The following is a 16,116-nucleotide window of genomic DNA, read 5'->3' on the forward strand; positions in this document are numbered from 1 at the left end:
GGGCCGGGAGGCCCCAAGCCCTCACAGCCCCTAGCAGTCACCCTGGATACTGGCCCTGGCACAGCCTCACCGATGGGGAAGTTTCCTGAGAAGTGGCCGTCTGCCTCCAAGTCCCTAGGTGGGGACGACCAACTGCAAGCTGGACTTTGGGTTCCTTCCTAAACCCGCTTGGGAAGGACAGGAGGCCACCAGCCTTGGGTTATGTCCCTCCCTCACCTGCCAGCAGAAAGTCTGGGAATGCCTAGCCTGGGCCCCTTGATCAGGGCTCTCCACCTCCCCCAGGCTGCAGGGGATCCTGCTTCCCACACTGGCTGTGAACCAGCACCAAGCGCAGGTCAGGTGCTGGGCTCAGCCCACAGAAGCCCTGGTGGCTCATGACTGACCTGCTGGGCTACGGACAGGATGGATTCAGTCTCCACCCCCACCCTGCACACAGCACAGAGCCCCCAAAGCCTGTGGTGTCCACCCTCCCGAGGCAGCACTGGGCTGTAGTTTAGATACACACACACATGCACACCCCAACACCAGTGTAGGAGACAGACGCACAAACACATATGCACCAGGGTGTAGGTACACCACACATACATGTACACACATGTATGCACATGTGGAGACACCCAAATCCAGGCTTCCAGGGGAAACTGGTTTGCAGCAAGAGCAAATGCTGTGTGTGCCTGGGGCACGTGAATAGCCAGACCAGAGCCAGAGCTCAGGCTGGACTTACAGCTCACCCCAGCCCCACCTTTCCCGAGATGTGGGGCTTGGGGACCAGGGCACCCAGACAATGCTGGGTGAGAATAGAACAGAGGTGGCTGGTTTGGGGAAGGCAACCCTGTGCTAGGAGAACCCTGTCCCTGGGCAGTGCAAACACCCAGCCCCTCAACCTGGAGGACGCCAAGCAGGAGAGCGCAGCTCAGAGCGGACCCGGGAGAGGCCTGGCAATGCACCCTGGCCCAGCCACAGAGCACATTACCTCAGGAGGCCACGATGCCCAGGCCTGTGCAGAGCTGAGTTCCGGCAGCTGCTTGGTGAGTTAAACTAATTACACAGAAACCACACAAACGCCGCTTCCTGAAGGAGAAACGCACTCCCTCTTTAATAGCCAGCCTCCCTTGCGCGTGGCCCTGCCAGCCCTGCTCGAATTAGAGCACAGCTGCGACCCAGAATCAAAATAAACTGACCACATGCATGATAGCACTGCCGCTGCTCACCCCGCCTCTAGCAGGCGAGGAAGTCAGCGAAGATGCCGTCCACTCCATCCTCCTTCAGGTCCAGGCCCCAGGTGTCCACATCCGAGCCCCACAGCTCCAGAGGGCCCTCCTGGAGCTCCTGGGAGCTGGGCAGGGAGTCGCTCAGGAAGCCCGGTTCGACCCTACCCACTGGGCTGCTCTTAGCCGAGGCCCTGGCTGGGGTCACTCCTCTGGCCTCCACGGACCCTAGAAAGACAGGGTCACATCAGCAGGAAAGACTCTGCCTTTGCCAGAGCCCACTACTCCTCTGGAGGATGGGCTGCTCTGCTCCCAGAGGTGGCCACCACCACACGGCACCTCCAGATGCCTCCAGGAGCCAGTGTAGCTGCTGTGAAGACCGGGGCAGGGAGAACAGGCCCAGGACCCCAGGCAGCACTGCACAGGCTGTGTTCATGTTACCTGACTCCTCGCTGGTCACCCTGAAGACCAAGGGCAAGGAAGGCAGCAGTGGGCCAGAGGAGGCTCTGGATGAACACCCCATCTCCTGGGTACCACCCCCAAGCCAACACCTACGACGGTGAAGGCAGCCAGGGCCCGGGCCCACTCACCCAGCCACCACTCGGGACTGGCGCTCAGGGGGAAGGAGTCCCCACCCTCCAGGTCAAGCCCTAATGCAGACCTGGAAGCAAGAAGATGGCATAGGTGGACCCGGACCTGCCAACCTCGAGGGATGGCCCCAGGCCTCGTGTCATGAGCTGCAGACGACACCAAGGAGCAAGGAGAAGGCCCCACGGAGAGCACGGCCCCGGCACCAGCACCATCCAGTGAACACCGCTGCTGGTCCCACTCCAGCCAAAGCCACACCAAAGCCTCGTTCCTGCGCTCCCATCCCACACGCAGCTGGTGTGTGCTCACCAAATACAAACTCATCTCACATCAGCCAAAACAACAGACCATCGGATGACAGCGGTGTTGGAACAGATGCTCACATGCTACAAAGCCACATGGCTCAAGTGCACAGAACAGAAGAGAGCTCAAAGAGGAGGAGATGTGCAGGGCTGGGGCGAGGGCACGCGCACACATACACACACACACACACACACACACACACACACACACACACACACACACACACACACGACCCGCTGGGTACCCACCTGGTATCCACTGGAGGCAGCAGGGCTACCTCCCCAGCCAGCCTGCCTGGAGATGTGGTGATCCTGGCTGGGGGCCCAGCCTGGGCCTGCCTGATGCTGGCTTCTTCGCTCATCTTGGGGGAGGTTGACTGCCAAGTGCAGGAAGGCCAGAGTGGGGGCCGGGACCCCAGGCTGGAGGGCCCTAACAGGGAGACATGATCAGTCCTCCCACCTGCTACAACTCATACCTTGGACATTCTGCCTAGCGATCACCACTGCAGCACAAAGGGAAAAATCTGCTAGCAGGTGGCAGACAAGAAACATGTCCAGTGACAGCTGTGTGACACCTGAGATCAAGGAGGCTTCAGGCCATCTGTGGGCTCAGATCTGGGGATCCTTCAATCTCAGGTCCCAGAAATGTGCGACCTCTGACACATGCCATGTGGATCTCAGAAATCCTGGTGACCTCGCTCTGCCACCAGCTGGCTCCTCTGCAACAGTGGGCATGCTTGGGGCTGGACGGTGCCCTCACCATGGGGTGACCTCCCCCTACACAACAAGCACCCATGTTTGTGGAGCAACCAACAGCTGGGCAGAGGTAAGGACAGGGGGACTGCGGCAGCAGAGGACAAAGCCCTCATGGCAGGTGGGCTGGAAGGCTGTCACCCCCAGGGGCAGCATGGGCAAGGCAGACAGCCCTGGGAACCAGAGCTCTAACCATCTGGGATGCAAAACTGCCACCAGCCAGCCGTGAGACAAAAGCACAGGTCACAGTGTGCAGAGCTGGCTGCTGGTGGGGCCAGCTGGTGACCAGGATGGGCTGAGCCTTGCCCTGACACACTTGGCCTCCATGAGTGGCATGCACACGTCAGTCCACACTCACCAGGCAGGGTGGGCAACCCATCCAGGAGCTCTGACAAGCCAGCCGGAGACTTGCTGTCGCCTGCACCCCGGGGCACACATCCCAGTGGCTCTTGCTGCCTGAACAGTGTGAAAATTGGAAGTAGAGTGAGCCCCCAGGCTGGGTGGGATCAAGCCTGGTGCTGGATCTCCCTGCACCCGTCTGGTCCAAGTCTGCTGACCACACCACTTCTGACATTGTCCCCAGGCTCCACCCTCTGGAGAACCAGGATGGCAGGTATAGCCTATTCCCAGGACAAGGTCCTCATCCTTGAGACCATGCCAGGCCACCCCTTCCATAGATGTGCCCGGGGTCTCTGTCCCTGCCACAGGGGACACTCACAGAGTCAGGCTGGCTGCTGCTGTTGCAGGGTCTGAGCTGGCTGCTGAAACCTGGCTCGCCAGTGTCCACTGCAGGACGTCCCCCTGCCACGTGTGCCACGTGGTCCTAGCTGGAGCAGGAATCTGAAATTCAAGCACCAGCAGCCTGGCTCACCTGTGTGATGGGCACAGCGGCCTTGCCGGGTGCCAAGACACCGAAGGTGCACCCCAGGGTCACCCACACCTGCTTGAGACAGGTCTGAGGGCACAGGTGACAGCCAAGGTACTCCTGAAACACTGCCCTCCCAAACCTCCACCCTCGGGATGTCAGCACAGCTCCTCCCCACACCGGGTGTGACCGGACAGTTGCTCCCCTTTGGGACTGAGTGTCCTCACTGGACTTAAAGCCCAAAGACAATGATGTGGTGCTCACCCAGGGGCACACAAGGGAGACCCCACTGGCCCTGAAAGCTTCTATCAAGTACTGGGCAACCCATCAGTACCACCAGAGGACATAGGAGACTCCTGCCACAAAGGAACACTTACAGGGCCCTGCAGAAAACAGGATGCCCTGTAAAAGGCCCAACTTGAAGGACAACTCACGTGGTGCTGCTCCCAGCTGGGCACCAGGCTGCTCGCAAGGCGCAGGAACTGCACAGCCATCTCCAGGACGGATGCCATGTCCTCCCTCCGGCCATCAAACCTGGGCAGCAGGGCCCGCAGGCGCTCGCAGCTCGCTGAGATCCGCCTCCTGCTTCCAGACCAGCGACAGTGTCCTCAGACATCTGGTACTGGCTCCGCTGTCACGGGGCCAAGGGGTGGGGTCGGACCTTGGAACCCACCATCTAGTGGCCCGGAGGAGGGTCCTCTCCGGCAGACATCACGGTCCCCAGGCCAGGCCGCTATCGGCCTTCCCGTCCTCGGCACAGACTGGCTCCCTCCCCTGACCCCTACCACACCCACGGTAAATCAGAATCAGGGATCCAGAGACTCCAGACGCATGATCTCTGGACGCCTGCAGTCTGGGGGCAAAGCGCAGGTGAAGACCACTCCCACTGTGAATAACCACCAGACTCCCTGGAACCGGGTCAACCACACAGCTGCCCCCACCCCGGGGGCCAAAGCTGTCCCCAGGCCTCGCACCTGCGCTCCCGCTCGCTAAGCACATTCCTCGGCAGGCCCAGGCCATTGGCGGCCGCGGGGTCCTTGCCCGGGCCTGGGACTTGCGTGGGGTTCTCTGAGCTCACCGGAGACTGGGGCGCCGAACAGCCACTGCGCAAAAAAAAAAAAAAAAGAGCAAGAGCATGCGGCTCTGTGAGCGCCAGGAAAGGCTGCCAGGGTCCACTCAGGGAGGAGTAACAGGTGCGCCTGGGGTCGTGGTGCCCTGTGCCCGGATCGCCCAGAACTAGGCCCATCCAGCGAGGCCCTTCCTCCCCACCCTAGGCCGGGTGCAAGGGGCGGGGCAGGGCAGGGCTGAGTAGAAGGCCTTGGGACCTGCCACCCAGCCCGCCATCTGTTCACTCACTGGCACCTCCCGCGGTCTGGCACCTTGGGGACCCCAGCATTTGGCTCAGAAGCCCGCGACGCCATGACGCATAGCGCAGGAGGAGAAGCAACACAGGCAGTGCACGCACGACCCACGCAACGCGCAAGCTCCCCCCGCCAGCCCCGCCCCGTGCACGCCCCCACGTGCGCCCCTGCGTGCACGTGGCGCTAGCCACTCAGCCCCGCCCACTGGCCCGCCCACAGCGTCAGAGCTCCTCCCCCAAGAAGTTGCTAGAACTCAGCCAGGCTGTAAGCCCAGGCAGATTTGCGGGCCCCACTGGGAGTATCGTGGGGCCCAACCTCCTCGTTCGCTCTTCCCAGCAGTCTCAAGTCTCCTTGCATGCGCGGTCTCTGAGCCCTAGCGTGGGAGCTCCCCGAAAGAGTGGGCCTGGAGGCAATGTGTTACCTGCAGGTCACCCACCTGTCCTGTGTCCCCAGCTCATTCCCTGTGCAGGGGTTGCACTCCGGAACCCAAGGGCCCCGGTCTTCCCCGTGTGGTTCTGGGTAGCGGGTTCAGCCCAACTTGGCTGCCTTGCTGCCTCCCGGATGTCCCGGAGCCCCTGTGGTGGGGCCTGGGGGAAGGAGGGTGTTTTAGGAGGTGCCAGGCCTTGGGCTTCCCTTCTGATGACTTCCCGGGCTCCTGCTGGGGACAGCTGTGGAGGGTGAGAGGACACTGTGCTTTTTGGGGACAACGAGAGGGAGCCAGAACAGGTGCCACCCGGGGGTGTCTGCCCGAGGTGCAGGGCACGGCCAAGCTGAGCACCCATCACTGTACCCTGGACCTGGGGCCGGGCGCCGCGGGGCAGAAAGGACATCAGCCAGAGATGGGAGGACGTGGTGCTGCTTGGGTGTAAGGGGTGCGGCCCTCTGGGACCAGGTCCTCCCCATCTCTGCTCGGGCTTCAGGACACAGTGGTCTGCCCAGCCAGGGCTGCGGGATCTAAAGGCCCCTTGGAGAGGAGAAGTGTGTGTGTGTGGTGGGGGGGGGGCTGGTTCTAGGTGGAGAGTCTCCAGCCTGATGGGCAGCTCCAGATCCCCAGAACCCTCCAAGAGCCACGCAGTTCTGGCCTGGATTGTGCAGGAAGCGAGGAGCAGGCAGAACCTGCCCTGGGAGGTCCACAGTGTCACAGGGAAAGCTGTTAGGGGAGGACAGCAGGCTGGCAGGCGCCAGGGTGGCTCCAGCACCGGTTCAGGTTCGGCCCAGCGGCCTGTGGAAGAGGATGGGCTGGAAGGCAGGGCCCCGCCCCCAGCCCCACTCCCAACCCCGCCTCTCCTGCTCTCCTTGCGCGGGGGGGGGGGGCAGCTTCTCCTTGGTGCCAGAGCAGGGTGGGCGAGGCTCCCCTGAAGAAGCTCACCTTGGCACCTCAGGGCGCCCGTGAGTGGGGCGCCCTCAGGGGGCGGACACAGGCAAGGGTTCGGAGCAATGGCCTCTGCATCCCGGGTCAGGTGCCAGTCCCTGTGGACAGGCTGGAGTTCTGCTGGGGACCTCTCTTGGCCGGGGAGGAGGGGCCTGGCAGAGCACTGCCTCTCTCGGGACTCGGGCCCAAGAGATCAGCCCACCTACACCCAGCGCCCCACTCCCAGAAGGCCCCGCGTTCAGCCTGCCGTGCCTGCAGGCAGACAGGGGAGGAACTCCAGAGGGGCTAGGGGCCAGGAAGCATCCCGTCATGCATCCCCCAGACTGACCCTAACCCACCTGTGACCTGGGGAGCCCCATGCGGACCACTGCCCCTCCCCCTGGCCCCCGTGCGCTCTCCGGGTGAGGGGCAGGTACGCCCCTTGGGATGAAGCCACTTCTACCAGGAGCCCCGCGGGGGCGCACACCCTGGTGTGCGCTGGGGTTCTAGCTACAGACACGCCCCTCCTGTTTTTAGGGCTACAAAACGTGTCTCTGACGAGAGGGTGGGGACTTTCGACCCCCGCGAGGCCCTGGCTGAGCCGGAGATCGCCACAGACCCGGTGCGGCCGGCAGGGGGCGCGCGCGGACAGGCGCTAGAAACCTTGGCTGAGAAGAGGGGGCCGAGTGGGGCCGCTCGAGTGGGGCCGCGCGTGGAAGCAGCGGGGCCGGGACTCGCTCATGCCGCTCCCCGATGGGGCGCAGAGCCCAGAGGGCTTCACCAACAGCACTTTCGAGTTCGACGACGGCCTGCGCACCCCCAGGTACGGACTGCTGCACGGGTACCCTCGGGCTGGGCCGGTTCCTCTCCGTGGGAGCCCCCAGGACCCCAGCCCCGGACCCCTAGGCCCAGGGCTCCTTCTCCCTAGGTCTGCAAGCGCCTTTCCGTCGCACTCAAGGGAGCGGCAGGTGTGAGGGTGCAGGCTGCAAGGTCGTTCCTGGGGGGCGGGGCGGCCCTGTGGGGAGTTGATTCTGCATGCAGGAACTCAGAACTCTCTTGCCAAACCAAGGGAGGGGTCGCGGGGTGCTCCTATGCGGAGGGCTGGGGCTGGGACTCTGCCCCATGGTGGGTGTTTTCTGGGCAGCCCTCCACGAAGAGATCCCTCAGGGGACCAGGGCAGCAAGGCTGTCTGAGCATGCACAGCCACTCAGGGTCCCGGGAAAGTGTATGCACTGGACCTGGTGCGTGGCTGAGGGGTCAGTGGTGATGTGTGCCTGTCCAGAATAAGTGACAACCAGCGTGTTCTCTGTGTCCCTCAACCTCCTGGCCCGGGCACCATTTGTTGTCCCTGGGGCCTATGTGTCACCCTGTCAGGCCATTCAGCCCGAGTTCATGCCCTGTGCCCCTCAACCCCCTGCTGAATCCCCAGTAGGACTGCTGAGCCCTGAAGGCCTGGGTTTCAGCCACTGTCCCTCCACCTCTGGACTCCATCCCTGCTGGCCTAGGCTGGCCTCTGTCCTAAATGCTCACCATCACACTGCAGGTGGAGCTGCTGCAGGCAGGGGTATCAGGTGGCCCAGTGGGGGAAGGCCAGAAGAGGGGAGCTTGCCAGGGGGCCCCCACAGGCTGAGGAAGCAGTGTATGTCTGGAGCTTGGTTTTCTCCAGGGCTGAGTGCTGTCTGTCTGACTGGTGTTGGGGCAGGTGCTGAGATTCTATCTAGTATCATCCAGCTGCACCCCAGCCTTATCCTGGGGTGCTCCAGGCCTCCAGGCTGTGGGGCAGAGAAGAGGGGATCCAGAGCAGCCCCACCTTCATGGCTCCCTGCCTGAACCCCCTTTGTGAGGTTGATGGGCCCAGCCTCCCTACAGGGTCACCAGGCATGGCCCTCCCCTGCCATCCTCTGCTCTGCCCCTTTTGGGTCTGGAGGTGACAGCTGCTGGGGCACTGGGCGGGGCCTTGGCCAGGCAGTCCCCACCCCAGCCTGTGTGCCTTTCTGGGAACTGCTGGTTCTTCCCAACAGCCCTAGCCTCTGTGTCATGGGACCCTTAGGCCTTGACAGCCAGGACATTGAGCATAGGCCTGGCATCCTGCCAGGGACATTCTGGCTGGTCCATATTAGGGAGCTATGCCCATGGGCAGCAGGAAGCACATGGGCTCTGGGGAACAGCCTGAGGGCTCATAGTGCAACCTGACCCTGGCCAGTGGGCAGGAGGGCCAGGAGGCTTCCCAGCCCACAGCAGAGGGGCCCAGGGCACTGCCTGTGGTCTGGGGGTGGCTTCTGCAGCAGCAGCTCCCAAGGACAGTGGTAAGTAAGCAGGGGACAATGGGGACCCTCGGGTTCTGGCTTCTATCTGGGCCCCATGGGTATTGCCCCTGTGGGCACCCCACCGTGGGTGTCTCATCCCATCTGGGGCCTGGATCATGACAATCGTGTAATTCCTGAGGCAGCCTTGATGGTGGTTGATCGTCGAGACTTTGGTCTCTTTGGGGTTCTCTGCACGAGTCTCCTGTTCCACTTCTCAGGCCGCCAGCCAGGGTTTACAGTGCTGCCCCAGCCAAGCAGGTGGCCCTTCTGTATCCCCACAAACTGCCTGGGTTTCTCTGGGATGAGAGAGTTCTCAAATGAGCCACAGGCCCTGGTGCATGTGTAGAGCATTAGGGTTAGAGGTTAGGGTTAGGGTTTATACACCAGGTGAACCTGTGCCAGAGCTGGAGGAGGTGGGAGGAGCCTGCGGTCACCCATCTCGAATGGGAAAGGAAGGGTGGGGCTGGTACCACAGGTGCTGCTGTGAGGGTCATCGTGGGAAGTGTCCCCGAGAGGGGCCTGGAACTGCAGACTAGGGATAAGGGGGAGGTGGTGTCACAGGAGCGGAGGTGGACATCGGGGGGACACTGATGTCCTAGGGCTGGCCTGGAGCACCAGGCCTTGTGAGAGTCCCCAGGAATTCCAGGGCCCTATGCCACTTCTCCGTGAGTGACAGAGCCAGGTGGACAGCAAGCCCAGCTGGAGCTGAGCTGCAGGAAGTGTCCTGCTGCTGATGCTGTGTGAGAGGCCTGACAGGTGGGGCAGGGGCCAGCACCAGACTCTGCCAGCCTCCCGGGTGGAGCTGGGGTCCTGGTGTGGGAGCTCAGGGTGACCGGAGGCAGGCAGGGTCTAGGCTCCATGGGGATCTACTGCAGGGTCCTGGACCCTCGGAGTCCCTAAAGTGGGGCTGGAGTGGTGGGGCGAGGTACCGGGTAGACTGCAGGGTGCACCTACTGCTGCACTGTCCTGGCACAGTGCTGGCTATGTACAGTGCACATGGCCAGCACTGTTGCTGAGGACACCTGTCCTGCTGCGACATGGCCCAGACAGTGTCTGCTGTTTCCATGGCCAGCTGTGTCACACACCTCGGCTTCCAGACAAGGCCCAGAGCCCCACAGGCCATGCCGCCCCAAACTCTGCAGCAGCAGCCCTGGCACTGCTGGTTTGGGGGCTGCAGTAGGGGCAGGGCAGGGCCGCCCTTCTCCACACAGTTCCACCCTCAGGCACGTGTCCTGGCAGGGCAGCCGGAGAGCCCCAGTGCTGGCCCTGGGCTCTGCTTGCTGGGATTGGCGCTGACCCTGTGGCTGTCGTGGCTCGGGTGGGGACTGAGAACTTGTCTGTGTGCAGTACCCAGTGGCTGTGAGCTGTGGTCATGTCAGGCTACAGTGGGTCACTCTGCAGGAGGACTGAGTGTGGCTGGTGGGTAGCAGTCCACAGGTGGGGGCCCCAGGAGCGTATGTAGGATGATCCTGGACACCCAGCTGCCAGCTGACTTGGGGTGAGGTATAGGCTGCCTGAGAGGCCACCCAAGCTGGCATGGAAGCTGCAGTCCCCGTGACTTTTGCCCCCCATCCTTGGGGTGGCCCAGGCCTTGTGACCTCTGTGTCCCCTCTGCTCCCAGGCTGGGTCTATGAAGGGAAGCTGCTTTCGGGTTAGAGACCTCTCTGGCTCACTCTGCTCAGTCCCACTTTGGAAACTGGCACATGTGTCCCGAGGTGGCACTGAGCAGCCACCCACGGTGTGGGTGTGAGCCATCTTCCCTAGGGAGAAGGAGAGGGATGGCACCCAGGTGCCTCGCCACCCGCCAACACGGTGCTGGCTTTGGGAATGTTGTGCACAGGAAGCGGTGTCTTTCTCTCTGTCTCTGTCTCTCTCTCTCTCTCTCTTTTTTTTTTTTTTTTTTTGGTGGGAATTGAATCTGGGGTGAGCTACCATTATGTTACATTCCCAGCATTTTTAAAGCCTTTTTCTGTTTTTTCTTTGAACCTGGATATAGCTAGGTGGCACAGCACCTGCCCAGCAAGTATGAGGTTTGATTCCTGGTACCAAAAATAAAGACTTTTTTTTGAGGCAGTGTCTTGCTAATTTACCCAGGCTGGGCTCAAACTTATGATCCTCCTGCCTCAGCCTACTTCAGTGCTGGGATTCAGTGCTGGGATTACACGCCCTGCTGCAGTTCACCTTTCTGTCTCAGAGAAAGGGTCTGCTGCTTCCCACTGGTCAGGCACTCAGCCCAATGCTGAGCTGTCCCCACTGTGGTGACACTGTGCACCACTGTGGGACCTTGCTGGAGGCCGAGTAAGGATGCCCAAGCCCATGCAGATATATGTGTGTGCACCCACGCATGCACTGCGTGTGCCCAGTGTAAACACATCACCACATGTACATGCATGTCCACACACATCTGTACATACGTGCATCTGTGCACAGCGCTCTCAGCTGTGGGCACTTGCACGGGTGTGGACACCAAGGAGCGTGAGAAGCGGACCAGCCTCTCTCAGCAAAGACAGTTGAACGGAGCTCCAGGAGCAGCAGGGCTCTTAGAAGGAGCCCCTGGGCAGGGGAGGGGATGGCGGCCCCCATGTGTGGATCCTGAGGAGTGGATGGACAGGGTCTTCGCCAGGAGGTACAGCGCGGCCTGGACCTGTGACTGCCCCTGACCTCAACTGAGGCTCGCAGGTTGGGGCCCCTGAGAAGCCCCCGCCCGTGCAGGGTACTTTGGAAAGAGGCCAGGTGGTGCCTCACTGGGATCCTGCCAGGGTGCTGGCATTGGCAGCAGCTGAGTGTGAGGCTCCCACAAGTGCACACGGACCTGGCGGGTGCAGAGAGGCTGGTGGGGGGCTTCTGGGATATCTGGTCCCTGCAGCATCACCTCTGGATGGGGCTGTGGGGACATCCGTGCTGAGGCTCACAGGGAGGGGCTCCCAGGTGATGGGAACCCATTGCTCCATCATTGCTGTGTCACCCCTGGTGGGCTAGGTGGACACTGGCCACTGCACCTGGCTCCCGGACCCCTTGTACAGTGCTTTCAAACCCATTGCCAGAGCCTGTGCCTGGCCGGCCTCCATTTCCCTGCTTGCCAGGGAGCTGACCATGTCCACTTCCTCGAATGTGGGAGTATGTGCGTGAGTGTGTGTGTGAGTGTGTATCTGTGAGTGTGTGTGTGGGTCTGAATGGTATGGGAGACTGAGCTGAGAGCCTTTGCACTGAGCTCCACACCAAGCACTGGTTTTCAAAGTGTGAGACAAGGTCTCACTAAGTCTGCCAGGCTGGATTGGAATCTGTGACCCTCCTGCTTCAGCCTCCCAGAGTGCTGGGATGATGATTGCTTCCTCGCTGCTCTTTCCCGTTTCTCGTCTTGGACTGTCCCGGCCGGTCTGATGCACACTCTCCTTGTGGCTTTGCGGGCACCTTGGGGGTCTTTACCATTTCTGCTCCCCAGACACACTGCCCATCTTTGTTGCTTGGTCTTCCTGCTTTGTGGGGGGGCCCTCTGTTGGGGGCTGTGTCGAGCTCAGCTGTGAAACCCTGGTAAACTGCTCTCTCCGCCCCTGGGAGCTTGGTGCCTCGGGAAAGGGCCTCTTGGTTCTGTTTCCTTCTCTCCTGCCCTGGGCCCGGGGCTGTGTCCAGTGGAAGGCAGTGGCTGTAGGTAGAGCCTTCTGGAGCCAGGTCTTGGGTCTGAGCAGGAGCTGCCTGGCTTGAGGGCCGAAAGCGAGTGGCCAGGCTGGGCCTGTTCCTTCAGCAGGGAAAAGTGAGCACCCTGCAGGCTGAGGCTGTCGCTGTGCCTGCCCTCGGTTCAGGCCTGCAGCTTTCACCCACCCTGGGGTGGCCATGGCCCCCTCCTTTCTCAAGCCCAAGCCAAGCCTTGGCTTGGACCCCAAGAGGCCAGGGCCCGCTGTGTGTTCTGTCACTGTTTGTCTTTCCTTTCTATGGGTTACCAGGCTGTGAATCAGAGCTGACAGCTGGCACGACGCGTTCCTTCTCCCAATTTCCCTCCGCCCAGGGCTCCTCCTGGGCATTTATTCTTCCCCAGTCTTCAGATTCTGGAAAACAACAATGCCTTTTGACGGGCGCCGGGTGCCCACCCCCTTCCAGCCCTGACTGCTGTCGCTTTCGGGGCTCTGGGGAAGTGCGTGGGCCCCGGGCCTGTGTGGCTGCTCTGCTCTGGGCTTGAGAGGCCTCCGGGCTCAGCAGTGTCACGTGGTGTAGCTGCGTCTGTCCTGCTGATCTCTTGGTTTTGTCTCCAGCTTTCTGCTGACACGTATGTGTCAGCCAAGCGCATAGCTGTGTTTCTCCTTCCTCCCCTTCTTTCCTGTTGCCGGTGTTCTGGGGAGACATGAGGGCCTGGGCCATGGCTAGGGACCACCCAGCTGCCCATCCAGCCTGGGTTCTGTGAGCCCAGGTGTCCTCAGCTTGCATCGGGGTAATAACAGTCCCAACTTGGGCTTTGTCCTCAGGATTCTTAGCTATCACCTGCCCCCTCTCAGGCCTGATCCTGGGCCGGGCCAGGGAATGGGAGGTCAGGACACATGGTCACCTGTGTTCATAGGGGCTGAGGTGGCTTCTGGGCACACTCTGCCCGGGACTCCCATCCTCTGCTGTGGCCTTGGAAAGGGTCCCCTAGGTCCACCCCCTAGGCTACTGCAGAGTAAGCACTGGTATACTGAGTTCAGTAACAAGCACCACGCTTCTGTCTGTGCTGTGGACTCCTGAGTGGACTGAGGGTCAGTCCTTCCTCCAGTGTCTTCCTCCAGACAGAGAGGCCAGGCTGCAGGAGAGGAGACTTGCCTAAGGCCATGCAGCCCAGAGCAGTGGCCAGGGCCGAGTTGTGTGGTGCTACCAGGACCCTCAGCTGCCCCCAGCCCCCAAGAGGTGTAGGGGGTCTCCACAGGGCCCCTTGTAATAGTGCCCTGTCCTGAGGGCCCACAACCCGCCACAGGTGGAGTCTGGGTGGGGAACTGGGTGCTGTCCGGGGTGCCCAATCCATCACACAGAAGATGGCAGAGCAGCAAGCACTACTCTGGGGACCCTGGTGAGGGTAAGCTTCTGGGGACTGTGCGGCAGCTGTGTCCTTGTACCACCTGGGCCATCTCCGCCCTGCCAGCCGTCATGGTGCTCAGGGAGTGGCCTCTGTTGTGGGTGCCTTCCAGGGCCCAGGCCCTGGCTCTCAGCCTTACCAGCAGATGCCTGGCTCCACGCGGGGTGCCAGTTTACACTGTGAGCTGGCTCAGATGGTGCAGTGATGGCCGCCTAGGAGACAGTGGCTGGGGGTGGGGCAGGACGATCATTGTGTCCCTCTGAGGAGGCTGGACCTCTGGTCAGAAGAGCCTGAGTTCCCAGGGGCACAGCAGTAGGGCCAGCAGTGCCAGGGACAGGAATTCTCAGTAGGAATGTGGTAAAGCCAAGAAAGCATGGCCCGAACCCCATCCCCAAGGTGCCCCGACATGTGCGCCTCCCATCACCCAGCCAGCTGGGACCCAGGAAAACACAGAGCTGCGGATGCAAGTAGGGAACTGTTAGTTTTCAAATGCTGCCAGAGCCCAAGGATGAATCCGTGACCCCAGAAACAAGAGGGCATTGGACCAGCACCTGCTGGTTGTGGCCACGACCTGGCTCCAGAGCATCCCCAGCTACTGGAGCGAGTGGAGCGTGCAGGATGGCCCACCCTTCCTGGCTTCTGTTCCTGTCCCAGGCAGACCGTTGCCTCTAACCTTCACCAGCCTCCTGCCTTCACATGGTCTGTGGTGACTGCACAGCTCTGGGGACAGACTGGGGTCAGCACTGCTCCCCAGCGGCTCACAGGACAAGGAGGCCAAAGGTCCCAGTGCCCCTGAGGCTGCAGGCCAATCGGTGTGGTGGGGATGGGCACTGTGGGAGCAAGCTGTCTGGTGGGGCCCCGCAGGTGACCGGATACCTCCTGGCTTGGGGAGTGAACAGGGCTGCTGGCCCAGGTATGGGGACTTTGGGGCCCTGTCAGCCCCTGCCTGGGTGCCCAGTGTCATAGCAGCCAGAACTCACTTGGGTGTGGAGATGAAGGCTGGAGGATGAGATCCCCAGGAACTGCAGAGCACCAGCACCCTCTAGGAACCTGGGCTGTTATCGCCCACTCCATTGCCACTGTGTGACTGTGGGTCAGGAGCCTGTGAGCTGTGGGTCCTGCTGACACTGCAGGGCAGCTTGGGGCCATTGGAGCTCCGCAAGGCTCAAGTGCACGCATCCTCAATGTGGGGGCAGAGGCCCGGTGGTCACCTTTGGGCCCACGTATCTGCTTTGGATCTGGAAGGAAGGCCAAGTGGCCTTGGCATGGGCTGTGGCCAAGAGGGCTGGCCCCACACAGGTCCTCAGGTAGGGAGGGAGGCCCTGGAGCAGGTGGTCCCTATGCCTGCCTGGGGGAAGGGGAACCTCCTGAGTGCAGGTCCCTGAGTTCTCAGCCTCCACAAGACCTGGGGCCTCTGGGCCACCCTGCCCCTGCCACCCCTGCAGGGGTACCCCCGCAGTTCCCTCACCCCGCAGGTCCCCTCTACCTCCCACAGGTCCCCTCCTCTCTCTCCCTGCAGGCCCCCCACCATGGGTCCCCTCTACCTGTAGGTCCTCTACCCCTCCCCGTGCATCCCCCCTGGGCGCCCCTGCAGGTCCCCTCCCAGTCCCCAATCAGCTGCCTGGGAGTTGCCTGTCCAGGCCGGGCTTGGGCTGAGGGGCTGGCTGGTGTGTGCCCGCAGGCACCTCTGTACCGGGGACGGGGACGAGGTCCTGGAAGTCGCCATCAGCTTCAAGATGAGCGGCCTGGACTCGGAGGTGCTGCCCCTGCCACCACGGTACCGCTTTCGGGACCTGCTTCTGGGCGACCAGTCCTTCCAGAGCGAAGACAGGTAGGCTGCGCTCTGTCTGGGGTGCTGAGCCCCTCGCCCTTCAACTTTCCCACCACCCCTGACCCAGTTCAGGGTAGGGACTTGGGGGTGCGTCTCCCCAGGTGGGGTTCAGGGGCAGGTGAGGGGGCGGGGAACCCCAGAGGCCCACTCTGGGGTCCATGTGCTTCTCTGCAGCTCCAGGCTGCAGCCCTGCTGCTCTGCCAATCTGGGGACTGAGCAGGGCTGGATGCACCGGGTAGTTGAGCCCCTGCTGGCGGCTGGGTTGGTGTTCTCAGGAGTCAGCTCCGCCGCTTATTAATTATGCATGGAGGGACTGTGCCCTTCAGGGTTATGTGTGGTCACATGCCAGGTCGACATCATTCCAGCACCACGGTTCTCTCAGGCATGAGCAGGGAAAAGGAAGGGAATCCGCAGGAGGCTGAGGGGTGGGCAGGACCCAAAAGACAAATGTCACTTTTCTCTCTCCTTTCCCGCAAGCAGCTGTCTGGGTAAACACCCCAGTACTTGGGGCTT

The 16,116-nt window shown here is 61.9% G+C and overlaps 2 protein-coding genes across 6 annotated transcripts in view; one reads left to right on the forward strand and one right to left on the reverse strand.

The window, feature by feature from the left end:
* Positions 1-1,068: 1,068 nt before the first annotated feature.
* On the reverse strand, positions 1,069-5,205 carry Sohlh1 (spermatogenesis and oogenesis specific basic helix-loop-helix 1). The gene is made up of 8 exons (XM_063244114.1): positions 5,073-5,205; positions 4,691-4,819; positions 4,151-4,298; positions 3,570-3,691; positions 3,210-3,307; positions 2,348-2,528; positions 1,799-1,869; positions 1,069-1,436 (listed from the first exon to the last, which is right to left on the reverse strand). Exons 1-8 carry the CDS (start codon positions 5,135-5,137, stop codon positions 1,219-1,221), a joined length of 1,032 nt encoding a protein of 343 aa, XP_063100184.1. The 5' UTR covers positions 5,138-5,205; the 3' UTR covers positions 1,069-1,218.
* Positions 5,206-7,071: 1,866 nt separating this feature from the next.
* Positions 7,072-16,116, forward strand: part of Kcnt1 (potassium sodium-activated channel subfamily T member 1) — a 46,488-nt gene continuing 37,443 nt past the window's right edge. For 2 of the 5 annotated variants that reach the window (XM_063244057.1, XM_003473114.5), the window contains exons 1-2: positions 7,072-7,251; positions 15,454-15,603. In XM_063244057.1, coding sequence (XP_063100127.1) covers positions 7,169-7,251; positions 15,454-15,603 — 233 coding nt within the window. In that variant the 5' untranslated portion in view covers positions 7,072-7,168. Of the gene's footprint in view, positions 7,252-8,632; positions 8,735-15,453; positions 15,604-16,116 lie in introns of those variants that run through there. The other 3 variants (XM_013155905.3, XM_013155902.3, XM_063244060.1) reach the window with 2 other exon arrangements.

This window comes from Cavia porcellus, unplaced genomic scaffold (genome assembly GCF_034190915.1).
Source record: "Cavia porcellus strain 051 isolate PalLab524CR breed Dunkin Hartley unplaced genomic scaffold, mCavPor4.1 scaffold_49, whole genome shotgun sequence".
Taxonomy (NCBI): domain Eukaryota; kingdom Metazoa; phylum Chordata; class Mammalia; order Rodentia; family Caviidae; genus Cavia; species Cavia porcellus.